This window comes from Carassius carassius, chromosome 11 (assembly GCF_963082965.1).
Source record: "Carassius carassius chromosome 11, fCarCar2.1, whole genome shotgun sequence".
In the NCBI taxonomy this organism is placed as follows: Eukaryota; Metazoa; Chordata; class Actinopteri; order Cypriniformes; family Cyprinidae; genus Carassius; species Carassius carassius.
In genome coordinates, this window is record NC_081765.1 from 26,619,793 (window position 1) to 26,641,317 (window position 21,525).

A 21,525-nucleotide genomic window follows, 5' to 3' on the forward strand; every position below is an offset into this window, starting at 1 on the left:
CTAGCCTTCACAGTCAGGCAGACATCTCGTCTGTCAGCGAGAAAGCGGGTCATCCTGCAATCATAGTGCTCAGGGTCCAGCAGTCTTGCAAAGCAAGAATATTAAGAGGCAAGCAAGGGGTAAATGAAAGATTTGGGTTTTTTTTTTTTCAACTCTTAAACTAAGATTTGGGTTTTTTTTTTTTCAACTCTTAAACTAACAACTATATATATATATATATATATATATATATATAATACTGAGTACTGAATTATAAGTTATGAAAACGTAACTAAATTACAAATATAACTGATTAAATATTGTGTAAAATATATAGTATAATTTAATATATACATAAACTATATTAAATTACCAATTTTTTTTAAGTTGTAAATGAAGATTATGTAATTATTTTAAAAAAAATGTTTTGTTTTCTGTGTGTGTTTATAGATAGATACAGACAGACAGACAGACAGACAGTGAATCAAATGACAATGAATCAAACTGTTTTTCTGTGTACTTATGGCTAAAGAGAATCAAATAAGCACAACAAACTACTAATCAAATGCTGAGCAAACTATACACAGACAGTGAGCAATGTCACAATATTAGAACAAAACGCATGAAAACCATTCCATATTCGATTAATGGTACACTCAAGTTGGGGTGGAGCATCACCTGTCCTTCCTGCCCTCCTACTTCACCGTCACTGACTTCAATCTGGAGAGTGGCTCTAATGAGCATTTTGTCAGATTTGTTGCTCTAATTAATTCAATTAGGAAAATGCAGGGGCAGATGGCTACAAAGCAGGGAAATGTTCCCACTTCCTCCCTCTCTGATGCCCCCTAAACTGGTACAGATGTGGTGGATGGAAGACCGGTGAGTTACAAGCTGCAGCCAAGACACTAATCATGCTTGATTAGATGCTTTGACATCAAACTACAGCTGGCGTGATACAATCACGTATACGTAAATGTATGTATTGACATTATATCAAGTACTATCATAACAAGGCTCATTTGAGAAACCAAATGTACATCAATGAGATTTTTTGATAATGTTATTTTAATATCACTGAAATTCTATTATGGATTTTTCTTAGTATTTAAAATTAGATGTTATTTTATTTTCTGTTATTTTAATTTTAGTAAAATCTGTGTTAGTCATTTTTATTCGTTTTTTATTAATGTTTAGTCTTTTTTCATGTTTCATGATGTTATCCATCACAACTCAACTCATGCAACTCAAAACTTTTTATGTGTGTGTGTGTGTGGGGGGGGGGGGGGGGGGGGGGGGGGGGAAGTATGTCATATGTGTTGAGTTATTACAAATTCTTGCTTGCAGCTGAGCAGAGAATGTAAAAGTTGCTGTGCTCTGCAGCTGAAGTTGGCACAGACACTGTTGGAAATACTGGCCAGTGAAGTGGCAATGCTCTGTTCAGACCAGAGCGTCCTGGTTCCCTCAACCTTGCTTTGGGCTTCTCCCTTCACAACATGACAGAAGGTTACAGAGAAGCAACAGAGTGATCAATAACACAAAGTGCTAAACCTGCTGAATCAGAAGCTTCTGCGTAGAGTTTTGCAAGGTCCCCAAAAAATACATGCTTAACTTAAGCTTCTTAGGCAGCAAAATATTAGATGACATTTAATAACTTGCACAGCTGAGATTCATAACATTGTGTAAACTGCTATGATATCAAACAGGACATTGAGAATAAAAATTCAATTATGGCATTGGAAATATGGTAATATTTAATCTTACTCGTGCAGCGGGGTCCAAAAGTAGAAAAAAAGAAAAGAAAGAGCAGTTTCAGGGAAAATTTTTATAAGAAATATTCAAGATTCTGCAATGTTCCTGTCACTTATTAAATAAGCACAATTTGACAAAAGTTTAAATTTTCCATACTTCCCTTAAAGCACAAGATGCTCTTTTGATAAACCACAAATCATGCGGGAGAACTTGATAATCAGGTTTTATACAAACTTGAAGTTTACAGTATGTCTTCCACTCTCATCAAAGCAAAAGAGGAACAAACCTGTTTTTTCCAACTTTTTATTTTACTTTTGAACTTTTTATTATTACAATAAAAAACAAATGCAAAACAGAAGCATTTTCACAAGTGGACATTCAGACCCCACTACACACACAATTACAAAACAGCAGAGAAAATGAGACTCTCTCTTTGCTGGACGGGTTTATGGAGGAGTGCTAGTGGGGAGAGCTGCTGAACCTGCCAGCTCCCCCAGGGGCACGGAGTATGAGTGCCCATTAGAATGATGGGACCTGGCAGCTGGGTGCCCTTATACTCTACTAATTAAACCCATGCCACACTGGCACTGGCAACATTGCTGACTGTAGCTCATTGAGGATGGGCAGGGTGTGAAGGGATGGACTCTGGGCATTGGGGGATGAGGTTGGGCATATGGAGAGGTTACAGTGTGATTACAGGCAACACAGTATGATATTCCTCAAACATTCTGCTCTAAACCCCAAACCTACAGTAAGAGCAACCACAGAGCCAACACTTGCTCGTTATCACAAGTTTTTTACTGAAAGCATTATGAACAAACAGCCATGGCTAATCTTGATCTCATCTGTTCTCGAAAGCCAAGCAAGGTTTGGGGGACCTTGGGAAAAAAGAAATTATTGCTAAAAGATACAGTATGTCACGTAATTTATGTGTACGGGTCGGGGCGCCAATAGCTATAGCTTGGTTTGCTTAGGCAGAGATGGGGCACTGAAAACATGTATAAACTGAGTTTAACAAGTACCCTAATTAGATCTGAGCTTGAACGAGTCATGAACTCTGAGAAGAGAGCACGAAGTGGAAAAAACGCCCAGCTGGATTCTGCATAGGAAAGAGAACGAAGAAATAAAGAAAAACAAGAATACACTACAAAGGCCCAGCTGGATGTGTGCTGTCATTTCACATGATACAGTAACAAGAATCTATGGGTGTCTCTTCAACTGGGCACTTGTTGGGAACAACATGGGCATTTTTGGTGCTGTAGAGGTTTAGAAATTATACTCCCTTAAAATACACTTTTCTAACCTACTAATATAATTAAATTGCATCACATGTATATTGATTTAATGCTAAGATTTATTTTGTAGCCAGCATTTACATACACTAAATAAAATTAAACAATATTTTAATACTTGCTCTGCATAATTTGACAGATGGAAATGACACACAATAGAATATTATATTCATAAGTGAGATTGAACTATGACTTTTCTGTGTTTTCTTGATTTTATGCCTAATATTTAATGACATGTCTCAATCTGACCTTCATTCAACAAAAATAAAAATGTTGAAATAAATAAAAATAAATAAACAAAAAAAAAAACAGTTGTATGTGATTGGAACAGACACATTAATAAAATACTATTTCATTAATAAAATAGTATTCATAAGTGATATTTAACTTGACTTTTTCTGTATTTTCTTGATTTCGTGTCTCATTTCAATGGAATGCTGGAAAATTAATCAATTTCCAAAACTACGCCAATTATTATTTTTACCTTCATATAAAAACTATTTTTAAACCTATTTTTGAAATCAATCAATCAGCCAGCCCTTGGGCCATAAACATATCATAAAAATGCCCACAGCAGAAAAAAACAAACCAAAAAATGCAGAGAAAAAAATACATTGTTGCTTTATAGAGCATAGCGACGTATAATATTACCAACACCTTCTGGGTAAGCTGGAAATAAGGGTTACGACAAGTTTTCTCTTTCTCAGTGAGAAAAGCTGTACAATGTCTTGTGCAATGTTTTATTCATCCTGTGCCTGTCAGCGGATGAATGGGAATATAGAGAAAGAGACAGCATTTTTACCTCTCACTTCCAGCTTCCAGTATTTTTTACACTGAATAAAAGCAAACCTGAATCCACAAAACTTCTTTCAGGTTGAGCTACCTGAGAAGACACTGTGTTGTCTGAGGGGAGAAAAAAATTCTGGATATGTTCCACATTCAATCACGTGATCAAAGAAACTCCACAGGGATGGCTCCTCCATCACAGGGGCAGTTTAACTCAGAGACAGAATGTTTGTTGTTCATGGATTTTGGCCTGTCTCCGAGTGCGGTGTTCTTTCACAGGCTCAGTCCCAGGAGAGAACACAGGACTCGGGTAATGGGACAGGAGTCAGGGAAACACCAAGCTGGGTATTATCACTCCATAGGCCACAGCAAAGAAATCTAACCACATGCTAAGAGGAGCACGGGAGAAGATGGGAGTATGTGAGGATCACATGTGGAGATGCTCAGGATACTCAGGGCATACAGTAATTGGGCATACACATTTAAGTGTTCCAATACTGCTGGATGCCTGAAATTCTATTGGTTAGCTGCACAATTGACCACAGCAAAGTATATTAATTGACCCATTAGGGATCCTTTGCTAAATATATAGAACATATTGTTACACAAACATCATGAGTTTGATTCACTGAGGACACAAAACTATTAAAATGCATTCTCTTAGATCCACTTACTGCTTAACTCATAAATGATAAAGACTTTACAAATTTACCTACGCTTTCTCTTTTGTATAAATTATGTTTTAATCAGCATTTTGCTTTTTATTCATCACAAAATAAAAGTCAGTTTCCATAATAATATTAATCAAAATATTGAAAAAACTGAAAACTGTAACTATAATGTTACTTTAATACGTAAAAATATTACTTGGTAAGCATAAGAGACTTCTTTCAAAACAATCATACCAATAGCATCTTTTTTTATTAGTTCATGGAAAACTGATGCATTAACCAGTGATTGTGCTTGTGTCCCTCTTTGCCAAGCACTTCCTTCAATGTTCCTCTTCTTCCTTATACAGATTTTCTCCACATTTCTGTTTCTACACTATTGTATAGAGTGATCAGATGCATTTTAATTAATTGATAAAAGCTTCATTGGCCAAAAAATGAACTTTTCACAAAGAAAGAAAAAGAAAAAAACTAATCTCACTGTTTTTTTTTGTTTTTTTGTTTTTTGATCCGGACAAAATGACCAGCTAACATTAATTGATTAATCATATCAGCAGCACATGTGAAAATGTGAATGAGTACTAGTTAGTTGAAAATCACTATTATACTAATTAGATTGTAAGAGCAGACTGATTACTTCCAATCATTGTGCTCTTGTTAGCAGTGTGGTTACCTCCAAAGAAACACAGGTAATCACATGCAAGGAAATTGCTACAAAGAATATTTCACCTGAAAGAACCATTTACCAGATCATCAAGACCGTCCATGTGTAGGGTTACTTTTAGAGCTGAAACAACGAATCGATTTAATCGATTAAAATCGATTATTAAATTAGTTGTCAACTAATTTAGTCATCGATTCGTTGCTAAATAACTTTTATGTGCCGTAAGCGGCTCATTTCGTGCATATTTCAAATCTGCGGTGACCAAAGTGTGGCAGTAATGAGCCACCGGAGGTTTTACTCAGCCAGTAGAGCAGGAGAAGTAGCGAATAGCCAATAGCTGGCCTCGTTTTATGTCACGTGCTCCCCGAACAGCGTCTCTGCAGCATTCAAGCGTGATGTGGGAGCATAGACATCATATATGATGTTTATGTGTGGGAGTACTTTACTTTGAGCCTTTAAAAAAGAAGCGTAACCTGTAAACTCTGCACTACTGAACTGTTTAAGGGGACATTCACATATCGCGTCTTTTGCGCGCTCAAGTTATTTCCAACACCGCACCGCATCGAGTTAAAAACATTTCAACTTTTCAGAATGCTGCAAGCGCACCGCGGGTCATGTGACAAGAACTAACCAATCAGCTTCATCCTTTCCCGTAACAACGTTAAAAGCTCAGTCAAGATGAAAGGAACAGCTGATCATAGCTGTATATGGATTTCCATTTTGAAATAAATTTAGTAGCAGAGCTACTGCAAGCGATTTTTTGAGCTGCAAATCCATTTATCCTTTGCTGAAATTTCCGCGTCTTCTAGGAGAGAGCACGTCATGGTTGCTTAGCAAAGGCAGAAGCCTCAGGGGCGCTTCTGCTCGTGCGCTATGGAAAGAAGGAGAAAGCGGTGCGCCTATCGTTTTCCACGCGTTTTTAGGCGCGATTTGTGAACGGCCCCTAAGACTTTCATTTGTGCAGATTCTCCAGTAAAATGTTGTTTGCAAATGTTAAGTCGTAAAACATGATAACATTGTTTTTTAACAGTTAACATTTAAAGCTTTACAAACATGTTCCGTAATCAGTTTGTCGTTTACCAGTTCAAAATTCAGTCGTGCAGCCTAATTATGACTGAATGAGAGAGGTAAATGTTTAAAGATATTTGAAATGCACTTTTTTTCTAAGTATTCACTGCTCTTTTTCACACAGCAGGTTTTTTGTGTGTGTCCAATTTTTTTTCTGGAAAACCTTCTGATGGATTTTACTTTAAATTCTGAGTTCCATTCAGGTTTCATGCCATTGGCACTTTTTTCGAAGGATTGTTTACAATTTCACAGCATAAGCTATAAAGCTGTTTCCCAGTAAATAATAAAATACAATGCACTGCAATTTTATTCTGTTTTATCCTTATTCTTCGTGAAAATATGTTCTGAAAGATTGCTTAAGCTTTGTTCGGGATGTTAAACTACTTTAGGAGCTCTATGGACTGCCATGGTGAAAACATTATTTTAAATCTCCTTGTGAAATTTGCTAGAGTATGGGTCAGTGTTCTGATTGCAGAAGAGTTCGACAAAGGATTACTAACACAATAAAACAACTCCAGGTATATTTTGATGAGGATATGACAGTGCAAAATGGTTAAAATCTCTTAAAAATCTATGCTGAAGGATAAAGACCATTTATTAATAATTTACTTGGGGAAAAAATGGAAAAAAATAAAATATAAGTACATAAACCGATTAATCGATTAATCGTAAAAATAATCGACAGATTAATCGATTATCAAAATAATCGTTAGTTGCAGCCCTAGTTACTTTTTAACCAAGGGAGTGGGCACTCTCATAATTCTGCCCAAAAACACTGCCATGCATAAAGAATGGCATCAAAAACGTCCTGCAAAAGAGACTTCTTCCAACAATCCATGAGCAATTTAGTGATGATCCGTGCATTTTCCAACATGATGGAGCAACATTTCACAAAGCAAGAGTGATAAAGAATTGAAAGTGACATGACATTCAGCCAAGTAGGTGACCCATACTCAGAATTCGTGCTCTGCATTTAACCCATCTAAAGTGGACACACACAGAGCAGTGAACACACACACACACTGTGAACACACACCCAGAGCAGTGGGCAGCCATTTATGCTGCAGCGCCCAGTTGGGGGTTCAGTGCCTTGCTCAAGGGCACCTAAGTCATGGCATGGACAAGCAGAAGCCCACAAATTCTGATCTCTGAGACTCCGAGAACTTATAAGGCAAGAAGGGGTCGCCATCAGTCAGGATTTGGCTCAGAAGCTAATATCCAGCATCCCAAAGCGAATTGCAGAGGTTATGAAGAACAAGGATCAACACTGTAAATACTGATTCATTATATTTGTTTGCCAATAAAAGCCTTTAAAAGTTAAGATATGCTTACCATTGTTTTTCAGTCTACCATAGAAACATGTGGAAAAATAATCTACAAATACTGAAGCAGCAAACTTTGCAGTGCCAGGTCTTTCCAGCCATCTCAATTGCTGTGAACTCCATCTATTCACTAGTTACTCTTTTTAATAACATTCATGTCCATATAAACTACCATTCAAAAGTTTGACATGAAAAAAAATATATATGTATCAAAAATGTGGTAAAAACAGTAATATTATGAAGCATTAAATTTGATATTTTAAGTGAAAATCTATATTTTAAAACGTATTTCCTGTGATAACAAAGCTGAATTTTCAGCAGCCATTACTCCAGTATTCAGATTCACATGATCCTTCAGAAATCATTTTATCATGCTGATTGGGTGTTCAAGTAATATTTCTTATCAACGTTGGATACACTTGTATTGGTAAATATTTCAAGACTGAAAAAAATTCTTCAAAAGATAAGCATTTATTTGAAACTGAAATATTTTGTAACAACGTAAGTCTTTACTGTCACTTTTAATCAATTAAATGCATCAATTTAATTTCTTTAAATAAAAGAAAAGAAAAAAAAGGAAAACACACTTTAATAGTAGTCAGTCACTACTATTGTTTTGAATAGTAGTGTGAAAACCACATAAAAGTCACCAGAAAAATTGACTTCTGTACAAGGTGGACTGTCCAACAGATTTTATACTAACTTCCAACTGGAAGTTGGAACTGTGATTATTAATGAGGTCTGATATTCAAGTTCAAGTCTGCTTTATTGTCAATTCTTCCACATGTACAGTACATACATACAGAGAATCGAAATTGCGTTACTCTCAAACCCCGGTGCATACAGATAACATTAAAGCCTAAAAATCTAGATCAAATATAAAATATAGATACAACTATACAATAAGGGAATGTTAAAAAAATATAATAAAATTGAAAATAAAGTTAAATAAAGCAGCGCAAGGCAAAAGGCAGATAGAGTGCATATCAATGAAGTGAACAACAGTGCAGATAAAAGATTTTTTAGTGCAAAAACAAAAACTTATTGAGTCTGATTAAAGTGGTAAAGGGCTCAAGAGCAGTTATTTTATTTAACTGATTGATGAGGTAGTGGAATGATGTCAGTTCCATGGAGAATGAGGTAGTGAGCAGACCAATGTTGCACAAAGTGAGGGGGGATCTGGGGGGGGTCATAGTTCAGTGGTGCCTGGGGCAGAAGAGGTGAGGGGGGGCAAGTTCGGGAGTGAGTTCAGCTTCCTGACAGCCTGGTGGATGAAGCTGTCCTTCAGTCTGCTGGTCCTGGCCTGGAGACTCCGCAGTCTCCTCCCTGATGGTAGCAGGCTGAAGAAGCTGTGTGATGGGTGGGTCGGATCACCTGTGGTGCAGAGGGCTTTGCGAGTGAGACGGGTTCTGTAAATGTGCTGGAGGGAGGGGAGAGAGACACCAATGATCTTCTCAGCTGCTCTCACTATGCGTTGCAGAGTCTTTCGGCAGGAGGCGTTGCAGGCTCCATACCACACAGTGATGCAGCTCGAAAGGATGCTCTCGATGGTGCCTCTGTAGAAGGTGTTCATGATGGGGGGTGGGGCTCTGGCTCTCCTCAGTTTGGGGAGGAAGTAAAGATGCTGCTGTGATTTCTTGGCCAGTGCTGCTGTGTTTTCAGTCCAGGAGAGGTCCTCTGTGATGTACACACCCAGGAACTTGGTGCTGCTCACTCTCTCCACAGTCACACCGTTGATGGTCAGAGGAACGTGCTGAGTATGTGCTCTCCTGAAGTCTACAACAATCTCCTTCGTCTTCTCCACGTTCAGAGAGAGATTGTTGTCACTCATTGTTGTAGTTTGTCTCATCTTTCCAGTAAGAAAGTCCAACAGCCAGTTGCACAGCGAAGTGTTGAGCTTTTATGATGGCTTTTGATAAAAGGTTGAAAATCAGAATTTTACTGATTGAGTAAATTAGTCATTTATAATATGAATAGGCATACCAGTATGCAATTTACCTGTCTAAATAACAATAACAATAAATAATTAATCTGAAGTGTTTTGCATAGGATGTGAATGCTGTACAGTAGGTGGCATGACTCATAACTTTTGCATGGCATATTTTTCTTCAGTGTACCACAGATCATAATTCTTTGGGCATCCCTGGGGTGTGCCTGCGGTGAGTTTGGAGAGAGAAAAGATGAAGCAACAGTGATAGAGACCGAAAAAGTGAGAAGCATGCAGTGGTTGTGTAGATGACAGACTTTGGGTGTCTGATGGCAGGCCAAAATGAAACGTCCCTGTCAGAGACTTGTGGCTCCCCAGAGTGAGTTCTGGTTTATTGGGTTGTCCAGCCACTCTGATAGTGGCTGCTTTACCCAGCACTCCTGGGAACCATACCCCTGTCCCTTTCACTCTACACCATGCCAACAAAGGGAACGAAATAAGAAAGCAGAGAATATCTGGCCTTCGAGTCTTTGTGGATAAAATTAGAGATCCTCTTCCCTCGCCTCTCTCAATGTTTGCGGTCTCTCACTCTCCATATTCCAAAAAGGATCCTGCATCAGCATTCCGTTCACCTTGCTGGGGGGTTTAATGTGTCTTTATGCATGTGTATCAGATAGCAGGGGACATTCAACCAGCAGACACCTCAGCATGAAGCATTTACAGAGCAAGTTTCAGTCTCAGTCATGTGTGCGTGTGTACAAGTGTGTAACAAACCATTAAATCTATAGCCAGGTCACTAGCAGGACTACTAGATTAAGCACCACTGTCCACAGTAAATAGTCACAGAAGGCAAAACTCAACAGAGATGACATTGCAACAAAATTGCTATACAAAGCCCAAAGTCCTTATAAACCCTGCAGTGCTGCCCTTAATTTTCTACTCTACTGAATCACCTTATACTGACTAGGGATTTTAACATTTTCTGTAGTTCTGAGGAAAAACTAATTGGGAAAACACACATGCAATTCCATTTCCATTTGATGAAATTATTGCTAAATTAATTGCTAAATTCTTGCAAAAAGTCTGTTTACACAGATATGCTGATGACTTTTTAGTCCTTTTAGAGGCGGAAAAAAATCAGTCCAGTCCACTGACTATATTGAATCAATGGTTTTACTGCAAAAACCTGTCTATAACTACACAGACTTAGGTCTCACAATCCAAACAATTAAAAAAGTAAGCTGAAGCTCATAAGATTAGGCTATAAATAAATTATACATTCTCTACATTGTTTGCACTTTGATTCACTAAGAAAAGGGGGCTCATAAAATTTATTCACTTGAAAATCAGTTGGACTAAAAACAACATACAGCGCAACCAGCGAATGTTTTTTAAAAACCGGTGCGACCAATGATTCATTTTTAAAGAACTGACTCACAAGAGTCATTCACTCAGGAATTTATTGGCATACAATGGCTGCAATGTTTGGTTCTGATTCACTAAAAAGAACCAACTCACAAGAGTCATTCAAACATCATTTAAGTTCCTGGTATTAAAAAGCATGAAGAAAAAAAAAAAGTTCTCTGCTTCCAACTCTACTATCTACAGAAGAATGAGCTTGCTTCAAAGTCCATTCATTGGGGAAATTGCTCAGTATCACTTCCAGGTAAAACATAGCTAAAAACAGACTTTCACAGAGAAAAATAACTCAGCCACAGACAGCATCTCTCTATTCCTCAAGTTGAACGACAGTCCTTGCTCAGCACATGGCTCACCTCTCCTGGAGTCAGTCAGCCAGCCAAGGTGAATTGCCTATCTCCCTTTCCTCTCATTCAATGCTTTATGTGCCTTTACGGCCGACTTTATTTCTACTCTGCACGAAGGTGACTGCTGGTCCACAGAGACTTGCATAAACTGCTGGCCAGCGTTAGAGATCAACAGACGCAGCGCTGGCCTGACCCTGTGATTCAGTCTCATCATTTCCCTTTCCACCTTTGGTCATTTCATTTTCATATTTATTCAATCTTTCTTCACTTTGCCATTAATTTTCATTTCATGTTTCTCCATTTTACTCTCATAAATAAGCATTCACTTTTCTCTTAGTACTTTCTTTTCAGTGTCTTTTTCCTTCCCTCTAAATCTTTCATTTGCACTCACGTTTCCCTTTTCTTCTATTTCCCCTCTCCCTGATGTCTCCTTAAAAGACGCAAAATCACCTATAACTGCTCATATCCATAAGAGCTTCATTAGTGGGGACAAAATGTGTCTGTTGCGTGCAGCACAATGAAAATCTGGCCCTAAGAGGGAATACAAACATTTAATTACACAGTAATGACATAACTGGGGGACTTTTGAGAAACTGATTACCTTAAGTTATGCTATTTTTATTATGTAATACCAAGGTAATTAAAACAAAATTGCAGTGTTATAAATGCCCATTTAAATAATTAAATAATAAAAAAGCTAGTTTTACTAATTACCAATAACTGTGCAAATGAGTCATCACAGTCTGTGAAACAGGAATGAAGACATGTACCACTGAAATATTAATTTACTTTTTTTGCTTGTTTTGCTATCACCAGTCTGTAAAAAGGGTCCACAAATAAACTTTATTAAAAGACATGTACCAGTCAAATATTCAGCGCCAATCCATTCATCCACATATTTGACTGTTCTTCTGTTATTTACTTACACACATTAGCAAATCAAGATTAAGTCCAATTGTGTACCACAGTCATTTTGAAACAGTCATTATCGCTCAAAGCCTTCCTGTAATTACATGTAAATGAAGATTAGCATTGAATATTTTCAAAAAGGATTACAGAGAAAGAATGCGAGGCATACAGAGAAACTGGCCCTTCAGCAGTCCCTCAAAAGAAAGAAAAACATGAAACACTCATTAGAGGGAGGTGCATATCATTTATAGCCAAGAACACGAGTCTGTAATTATTCTTTTATTTGTTAAGTTCATTATTCAGGAGTTCGGAAAAAGCGAAAGGGGAGGAGGGTGGAGTTTAAATAAGGAGAAACAGCTCACTTAGATGTCAGCGACCTCAGAGGGAACAACAAGGGGAAAAAATGACAAGAAATTGGGGATGCATAATTAATTCCGTACAATTGCTTTTAATTTTACGCGCTGCAGTAATGCGTGCGTTATAGCAAAGATTAGGCCTATATCCATTGTCACACTAATTTCCTTTCTAATTTTCCTTTTGTAGCATGCACAAGAAAAGGGATGAAAGAAGTTGAAAGGAAGAATTGAAGCAGATGGAGGGAGAAGCCTGGAGAGCAGGATGACTCTGTATTAAACGACTGGCAATGTCAATCAGAGCCAATGTTTCATTTTCTCCATCTCTGTCCTCATGCAGAAGAAAATCCTCAGAATGGTACTTATTAACAGCCCCTCTGCTGTTCTTAATTGTAGGCTGACAAAGCCTGTCTTTGGTTTTGGGAGAGAGGGACAAAAGCAGCTCTCAAACATCACAGTCACGGACGTCTGAATAGCTCATGTACATCTGAATAGCACTTTGTATAATGAGTCAGAGCACTGAGCGTTATGAATTTTGTCAGAGCGGAGAGGTTGAACTTGAGTTTGCGTGAAACAATAGCAAGTTGCTGTTTGCCGCTGATTGGCGTTGTACTGTTTATTGCCTGCTTGGCTGTCACTCTTTCACCTGTGTCACTTTAAAGTTAACAGAACTATTATTAAACTTAACTGTTCATCTCAACTCTGACTTTGGTAAAATGGACAACATCTACAATCTGCAAATCTGAAACCTTTAGCTAATGATTAGCTGGAATGTTTAAATTACATCAAACGGCAGTGTTGGCTATGACTTTTGGCACTTTTTAACTTGTTATTTCCCCAGACACGAATGAGAAATTGTGTGGTTTGTCAAGAATATATTCGGTTTTAAAGCAACTGTATTACAAAGTTTGCAAGGTTGGATGAAAAAAAAGAAGCGGGGGGTGGGGGGATGGGGGGAAATCCCACAAACATTAGAGATCAGAGCCATATGAAGGGATCACTATGACTAGGCCCACCTAGCAACCACTCAGAATACCCTAGCAACTTCATGAAAACCTCCCAAAATCATGTTGGCTTTACTTTCATACAATAAAACAAACAAAGTTTCAACACAAGTCTCAATTGACAGCACTTGTGTCGCAGTGAATTTTTTAAATTATTTTGCAGTTTTTTTTAATTATTTGCACATCTTGCCCTTCAAAAAAAGATAATTACATTGAAAATTCCCTTACAAATCTTTTTTATGTAGTCTTTAGCAAAATATTAAAGTGCTAAAATTCTATAAATCCTTTAAAAATAGCACCATTAATTGTGCCTCACCATACTCTGTATTATTGTTAAAGATATATATATATATATATACCAATATTATACCAGTGCTTTTGATTGAGCTTAACTTGCACTGAACTCTGAACATTGCCGTACTCTCAGGCCCTGTTTAAACTAGTGCATCTTCATTTTAAAACAGCATTTTAAAATGAAAACGATTCTAGTCTACACTACCATTTTCACTGCATTCACACTAAACAACTGACCATTCATGCAGGTATAAAAATGAACATGAGCTCATGTATGATATGCAGAGCGAATGTGGGCAGCCACGCCAAAGTGTCTCCGTTTTGGTCCATCTACACTGAAACACCCTGCAGTTTTTAAACTTAAATGGGGTCTGCAGCGTTTTTGAGGGTTTTTTTTTTTTTTTACTCACAGGTGCAAATGGGGCTTCACTTTCTTAATAGATAAGGATATTTGGGATTTTCAGAAGAGACATTTTTTCTGGGAACAGAGGAAATTTACACAGAGATGCCCAAAAACAGACAGAAGGTGTTTTCATGCAGAAATCGTTCTACTGCCTCTCTTAGCTCAAAACAGTTCGATTCCAGCACATTTTCCTCAAGCTGAGATTGCTCGTTTCAATACATCACTGCTGAACTTGTGAAAATGGGAATCAAGAAAACAACCACAGTACGTGTACAATTACTGCTGTACTAGATAAAGAGAAAGCATCCCTAGCCAGCAGAGCTGCGCAGTCCGAGGTTAAATGATTTGAACTTCTGACTTACCGTGTAACTGACCTAGAAAGGAAAATAGCCGACTTCTTTCTGATGTGATTCTCTTAGACACTCAGAGTAAGGGAAAAGCTATTGTCAGAATAAATGTTTTGTCTGCAAATCATTTTGCGTTATGAATTACATATGAGTTGCCATGTCCTTTTACCCACGGTATGAATACTGATAGCAGTTCAGTAATGTGTCGAAGCAACAGAAGATTGTAAACACAGCACGTGAATATAAATTCACACAAGAAAGGCAACACACTTCACATTCCTTCTGTATCTCTCCTTTATGGACACTGCAGTATCTGTAAGTGTTAAAATCCATGCTTTATAAAGGCATTTCACACTTCTTGTTGGCACTAACTGTAAAACTATTCTACTTAGTAACTGCTAAAAGACCATGTAATTTAATTAATTCTACATAGATGCTGAAAGGGGGAAAAAAAGGAGTTTGATGAGAGTACACAGGATGTTCTTGTGTTTTTTGTTGTTGTTTTTTTGTGAAAATTTTGTAATTGTTGTTCTTTTTACAGTTGTGTTTGTATATTATTAAAGAGAAGCATGTATATAAATATGTGTTACATAAAGTATGTTCTATGTTTACATAATTATACATGGAAGAGCACATTTAGTGTTAATGTTGGGCATAATATATAAAAAAATGTGCCTCCGTGTGTCAGTTCCAGCTCATCAAGATATTTAATGCAACACATCCTGAACAAGACGAACACCATAAAAAGTTATCTTGCTAGATAAAAAAGACATCCTTGTGCCTCATAAAAATCTGTCAAAGGAGCCAGAGGGCAGCTTTTGTTGGTTAAATCAGTGTAGAAATCTATGTCAAGTCTAAGAGCTAGAGATAAAGTGACTTAACGAATAAGCAATGCGTTTTGAGCCAGTAGCGGGTCTACTATGATCAAATCCTCAATCAAATCATTGAATTCCCATAAGCCTCTGGAAGGATGAGGCGGCGCATGTACAGCAGCAGCAGCAGTCAGTCAGTGCAGCTCCATTGAGAGAAAGACACTCAGAACCAGAGCAGAGAGCAGCCCGCTGCTCAAGAAACCGCCTTCGCTTGGCAGGAGTTGGCGCTCCTAACAGAATCAAAGGCTTCTTTTCTTCCCATTGAGACACATGGGCTCAGGGGTTAGCCTGCCTCTCTTGGACCAAGATGGAGAAAAACTGAATACATTTTTGTGAGACAATGGGTTATTACTGTGTGGGCAGGAGTTTGTAGTACTGTGGCCTCTCATTTTGACGAAATAAAAAGGGAGCGCGTGATGCTGTGCTTCGCCTGCGATGATAAAAGTTTACCCTTTACCCTTCTTTGTTGATAAGGCTTCCTGTCTGTGCCACACTGTGAAAACATTTACATGAACTGTGCACTTGAGATGTGGCTACCTGAAAATAAATATGCAATGCTTTACAAACAAGTCTGTTATATCAAAAGCCACAGACGGAGTTGCATTTTATAAAGGTTTAAGTAAACCACAGCATTAAAAAAGCAGCATTTAAAAAGCATTCCATTAGGGAAGACAGCAAACTCAAAATGCATTTAACAGACTGGTGAAACTTTTCCAGGAAGCAAGGGGGGAAAAGAGGGAAGATTCCCATGGGATACTTTGGCCTCATATAGGACCTGTCAATCAAAAGCTTGAATGAAACCTTGAGAGGTGAGCTAAGAAAACATACTTTCCCCACAGTCATCAAAAACGGAATATTCATATTCACAAATAAATACTAACAAAGAAATGTAAAGGCTTGATTAAAAAAAAAAAAATCTTTATTTTAATAGTTACATTTTAATAGTTAATTTTGAATAACCTAATATTTAACAAAATAATGCCTTACCTTGATTTAAACATGCACTTTTTCAAAGCAAGGTTCTTTTTCAATGCAATCTACATAAAAATAATAATAATAATCATAATAAAACACCTAAAATGGTGTTAATCTAGTTCAGTTTGGCTCAAATTTAAGGATTTTTCTCAATATTAAGAGTATTATATACAGAGAAACTAGTGTACACTATATTATTCAATTCTCATGCTTGTTACACAGCTCCATTGTTACAGGGAATCTATCCAAGAAAAAGATCAGATAGCAAGAAGAAGAGTTAAATTGCTGAACGATTAATTTTCTTCAGCAGCCAGTCTCATTGACGGGATTTAATCCAAAACTAAGCCGATTAACAAACTGATATTTGTGATCCTGCTATTCCCTACAAGTCTTGCTACTGGCACGGCTTCCTAAATGTCATGGAAGAAACTGATTTAAATTCACAGCCGTCTTCAGACAGACTGGAGCGGTAATCGATACAGACCACAATAATGAGTAATACAGCCAACTACACAACAGCACACTGCAGTGGTCAGATCTCTCATCATCATAATCATTAACCCTTTCATCAACTCTGCAATCAACAGAAGGACACAATTCAAGATTTGCCCATATTATAACCTGTAACTGATGAGACACAACAATAACTCCCAGAAATGATTATGATTATTGACATATATATATATATATATATATATATATATATATATATATATATATATATATATATATATATATATATATATATATATATATATAATTAAAATTAAATTAAATTAAATTAAATTAAATTAAATTAAATTAAATTAAATTAAATTAAATGCATATGCATTTAGCAGATGCTTTTATCCAAAGCGACTTACAGTGCATTCAGGCTATCAATTTTTACCTATCATATATATATATATATATATATATATATATATTACAGACCAAAAGTTTGGACACACCTTCTCATTCAAAGAGTTTTCTTTATTTTCATGACTATGAAAATTGTAGAGTCACACTGAAGGCATCAAGGGCTATTTATTATATTATATATTATATATTATAGGGGCGGCAGTGGCTCAGTGGTTCATGTAGGTTGTCTACAAACCGGAAGGTTGGTGGTTCGATCCCCGGCTCCACCTGACCAAGTGTCGAGGTGTCCTTGAGCAAGACACCTAACCCCACCTGCTCCCGACGAGCTGGATGGCGCCTTGAATGGCAGACACCGCAGTCGGTGTGTGAATGTGTGTGTGAATGGGTGAATGTGAGGCAAATTGTAAAGCGCTTTGGATGGCCATGTGGTCTGTTGAAAGCGCTATATAAATGCAGTCCATTTACCATTTACCATTTATTTGACCAAGAAGGAGAGTGATGGGGTGCTGCGCCAGATGACCTGGCCTCCACAGTCACCGGACCTGAACCCAATCGAGATGGTTTAGGGGTAAGCTGGGCCGCAGAAAGAAGGCAAAAGGGCCAACAAGTGCTAAGCATCTCTCGGGGAACTCCTTCAAGACTGTTGGAAGACCATTTCAGGTGACTACCTCTTGAAGCTCATCAAGAGAATGCCAAGAGTGTGCAAAGCAGTAATCAAAGCAAAAGGTGCTACTTTGAAGAACCTAGAATATGACATATTTTCAGTTGTTTCACACTTTTTTGTTATGTATATAATTCCATATATAATTCCACATCTGTTAATTAATAGTTTTGATGCCTTCAGTGTGAATCTACAATTTTCATGAAAATAAAGAAAACTCTTTGAATGAGAAGGTGTGTTGGTCTGTACTGTATATATATATATATATATATATATATATATATATATATATAATGTTAGATAATAAGTAGTTATTCATACTATTAAACTATGTATTTATGCAATGACTAAAACAGTTATATAAAAATTATATGTTATATGCCAAACTTCTTTTAATCCCTTATATTTTTACCTTCACATGTTCTTTTATACTGCAGCCTTGCCATGACAAGTCTATTTTTACAAGTACTAAAATGTCACGTCTCCATATTAATATTAGCTCATAAACCCTGCATACTCAATAATCATAGACGAACTGGAAACATTTAGCCTACAACTGTTTTAGATTAAGTATAACATGTCAAACCACTACACAACATTTTGAAATATACACAACAATAGTTCAGTCAGTGTAAAACAATTTCAGTTAAAATGGTTGTTTTGTTTTGTTTTTTGCTAAGGTTAATGTTCTTTACACCCACACTTTCAAAACAGTTCTTCCTGAAACTTAAAAAGAATGTTCCACACAAAAGAGGTTTTGCTACTGTAAAAGAAAACAATCTGGAGCTATACAGTAGGCTATACCATTTATTTTCGAAATAAATGTGTTATTTATTTACTTTTAATTACTGTAACTTTGCAAAATATCCTACAATGGTGCTGTTGTTGTTTTACCTGTAAACCCGTTAAAATCGCTCTCCCTTCAGGCTTTTTAATTTATTTAGTCTAAAATAACAATTGTTCCAGTATCTCCTCCGGCAGCGCAGGGGAGCACAGAAACGAGTGGCTTTGGCAATGACACCGATATCGGTACCGAACCATAAGAACTTAGTAGTTTTTTTGGATGCTTTTAATGAGGTCAGTGCATCTCGGCTGTGATGGAGGATCGATCGCTACAGCATCATTTATACTACTAAATCGATATTGAGGTTTCATACTGACATAAACATTCAGTGTGTGTGGGGGGAGGGGGTGGCATATGCCTTGCTTAATTTATTTGCATTTTAATTTATATTACATGGAACTATTGTTTTAATAACATTGTTTTTGTGTTTTAAATTGTATATTATTTGCATGCATATACTTAAAAACTATAATGTCAATAAAGTACAGAGAGAGAGAGAGAGAGACAGAGAGATTGTGATTCAGACTATCTCGGTTCATATACTACCACCATGTGGAGATCTGAACACCACACTGATGTGAGTTCAGGTTATTCTTAAGTCATAAAACAGTAAATCTGCCAATCGTGTTGTGTGTTTTATTTTGTCATAAAGCTATTTGCCTTTCAAATACAAGGAGTCTGTTTAGTTAAGCAAACTTTTCAATGAAAACACATTCGAAACAGACCACGAGTTTCCCACTAAAATTACACAATAAAACAGCTTACATAAAACACTGTGCATGTCTACTGTACATCGAAAAATGTAAAAGGTAAGAAATGAAATATGGTGCATTTGATTGCACGCTGACATTTCAAGTTTTAAGTTCTTTTCAGCCCCCGAAAAGTCAACTATAAAGCAGTCACTCGCACGTTCGACTCGAGGCAACAGAAGTGACTTTTCACATGCATGGGGAGTAATGACCACTCAAAGTCTTTCTCAAACAGTGCACGGACTGAGAATGACAAAACAAACGTCCAGTGAGACTTGAATGCCCCTTTCAGTGCCACTTCAACAGTGCCATTCTGCTCTATCATTGCCGAACACCACTGCTCCAACTGTATGCCAGCCTATTTCACACCATCACACATAGAGACTCTATGCATGAAACCTATGCATCGGTCTTGGTGAATGAATGGCACGCATTTACCATCACGGCAACGCACATATACTTCAGAATTTTATTGTTAAGAGAGATTAACAGGGACCAAAATGGTTCCTCGCACTAGAGGATGGGTACTGCGAGAAGCTTCCACAAAAAGTAAGCAGAGCTTATAGTTGCGTGCACGAGACGCATAAACACCAACAGACGATGGTCAGTCGTTTACTCACCTTGCTGCGAGTCGCTCAGACGGACCGCCACAGAAGTGAGAAGAAACCCGAGGCAACACAGAGAAGATGCCAGCTTCATGTTTGAAGTTGCCCGTGTATTTCACATGTCCAACACCATATCCTTTTATTTTAAATGTCTCAAGACAAGAACGCAACTGCGGTGGAGTGACTTCTGAAGTGCTGCTGTTGCGTGACAGAGTAAATAACGTAATAAGACGTCCCGTTTAAATGGTAAAATAGTCCTCAGGAAAGAGTGTAAAAGTTCAGGTGCGAGAAATTCGCTGTACAGTACTTTGACAGGATCTCGACGACAGGCTCATGCCATTACTTCAGACGCTCATCAGCGCTGCGACGGCACAAAGCATAAAACACGCCCCCAGCGAACTACGCACCACCCTCCGCTAATCTAATTGGTCCAAAGTCTGTATAATTAGCAAAGTGCCCGGTCTCCCACCCTCAGCGTACGTTTTTTATTGGCTCAAGAGGCGCTCGCTTCTAAATACACCTGTCTTGATCTGCATACGGCGTCCTCTTTAATAGGGCAAACTTTAACAGTTTGTTCTAATTTCAGGAGGTTTAAAAACACTTCCTATCATGAATTGTCAGAGAATGCATGACGTCGTTATTTCGAATAAAGCTCATAGCCTACAGAATTTGTGTGTAGTACACTTAATAAAATATCAAAAAAAGTATAGTACTTCCACGGGTTACCATCACAGTACAATGGTAGCACCTGTTTTTTTTTATTTGTTTGTTTTCTGTATAAAATGCACTTATCGTTTATTTGTAAATAAGGTAAATATATAAGCCATACAAGCTACGTATCTTTTAATGTCAGATTTCAATGAATTTACACGTGTTGTCCATGACTTGTTTTGTTTCATTTAGATTTCTGCAGGCCTTGTGACTTTTAAGAAAATAACAATATATAGTCCTTGCACTCAAAAAGAGCAAATATTTACTTAATTAAATATTTTAGTCCATAATCATGCATACTGTCTACAGAAGTTTTGCGACTTTTAAAGATTAAATGACTCCTCAAGAGCTGGAAATAATCTTGAAATTGGCTGATATTTTACAGGTTTCTATTACTCCAGGAGCCATTCCATGTTATTAATGAAAGGAACCATATTGTGAAGTTTTTCAGAGAAAATCTAGCATTATTAATTAGTAGTCCCTGAGTTGGTTGTGAAACCCTGGGTCAGTAAAGGTTGAAAAACTCCTGGTTCGGCCCACTAAGCTACCATCTGACACTCAGCCAGGTCCCTTCAATGACACACTCCACGCTCACACCTGCTATCAAGATAAGGGCAGTCAGATGCAATAATAAGCATCTGGTATGCTTCACACACACACACCCTCATATAAACTGGTCACACAACCACACTGCTCAAGAGCAAAAGAAAGATACA

At 37.4% G+C, this 21,525-nt stretch overlaps 1 protein-coding gene across 2 annotated transcripts in view; it reads right to left on the reverse strand.

The window, feature by feature from the left end:
- LOC132153114 (receptor tyrosine-protein kinase erbB-4-like) overlaps positions 1–20,466 on the reverse strand; it is a 362,426-nt gene extending 341,960 nt beyond the window's left edge. Inside the window, exon 1 of one of the 2 annotated variants that reach the window (XM_059562365.1) lies at positions 20,114–20,466. In XM_059562365.1, coding sequence (XP_059418348.1) covers positions 20,114–20,192 — 79 coding nt within the window. In that variant the 5' untranslated portion in view covers positions 20,193–20,466. The remainder of the gene's footprint in view (positions 1–20,113) is intronic. The other variant, XM_059562366.1, reaches the window with a different exon arrangement.
- Between the last annotated feature and the right edge of the window lie 1,059 nt (positions 20,467–21,525).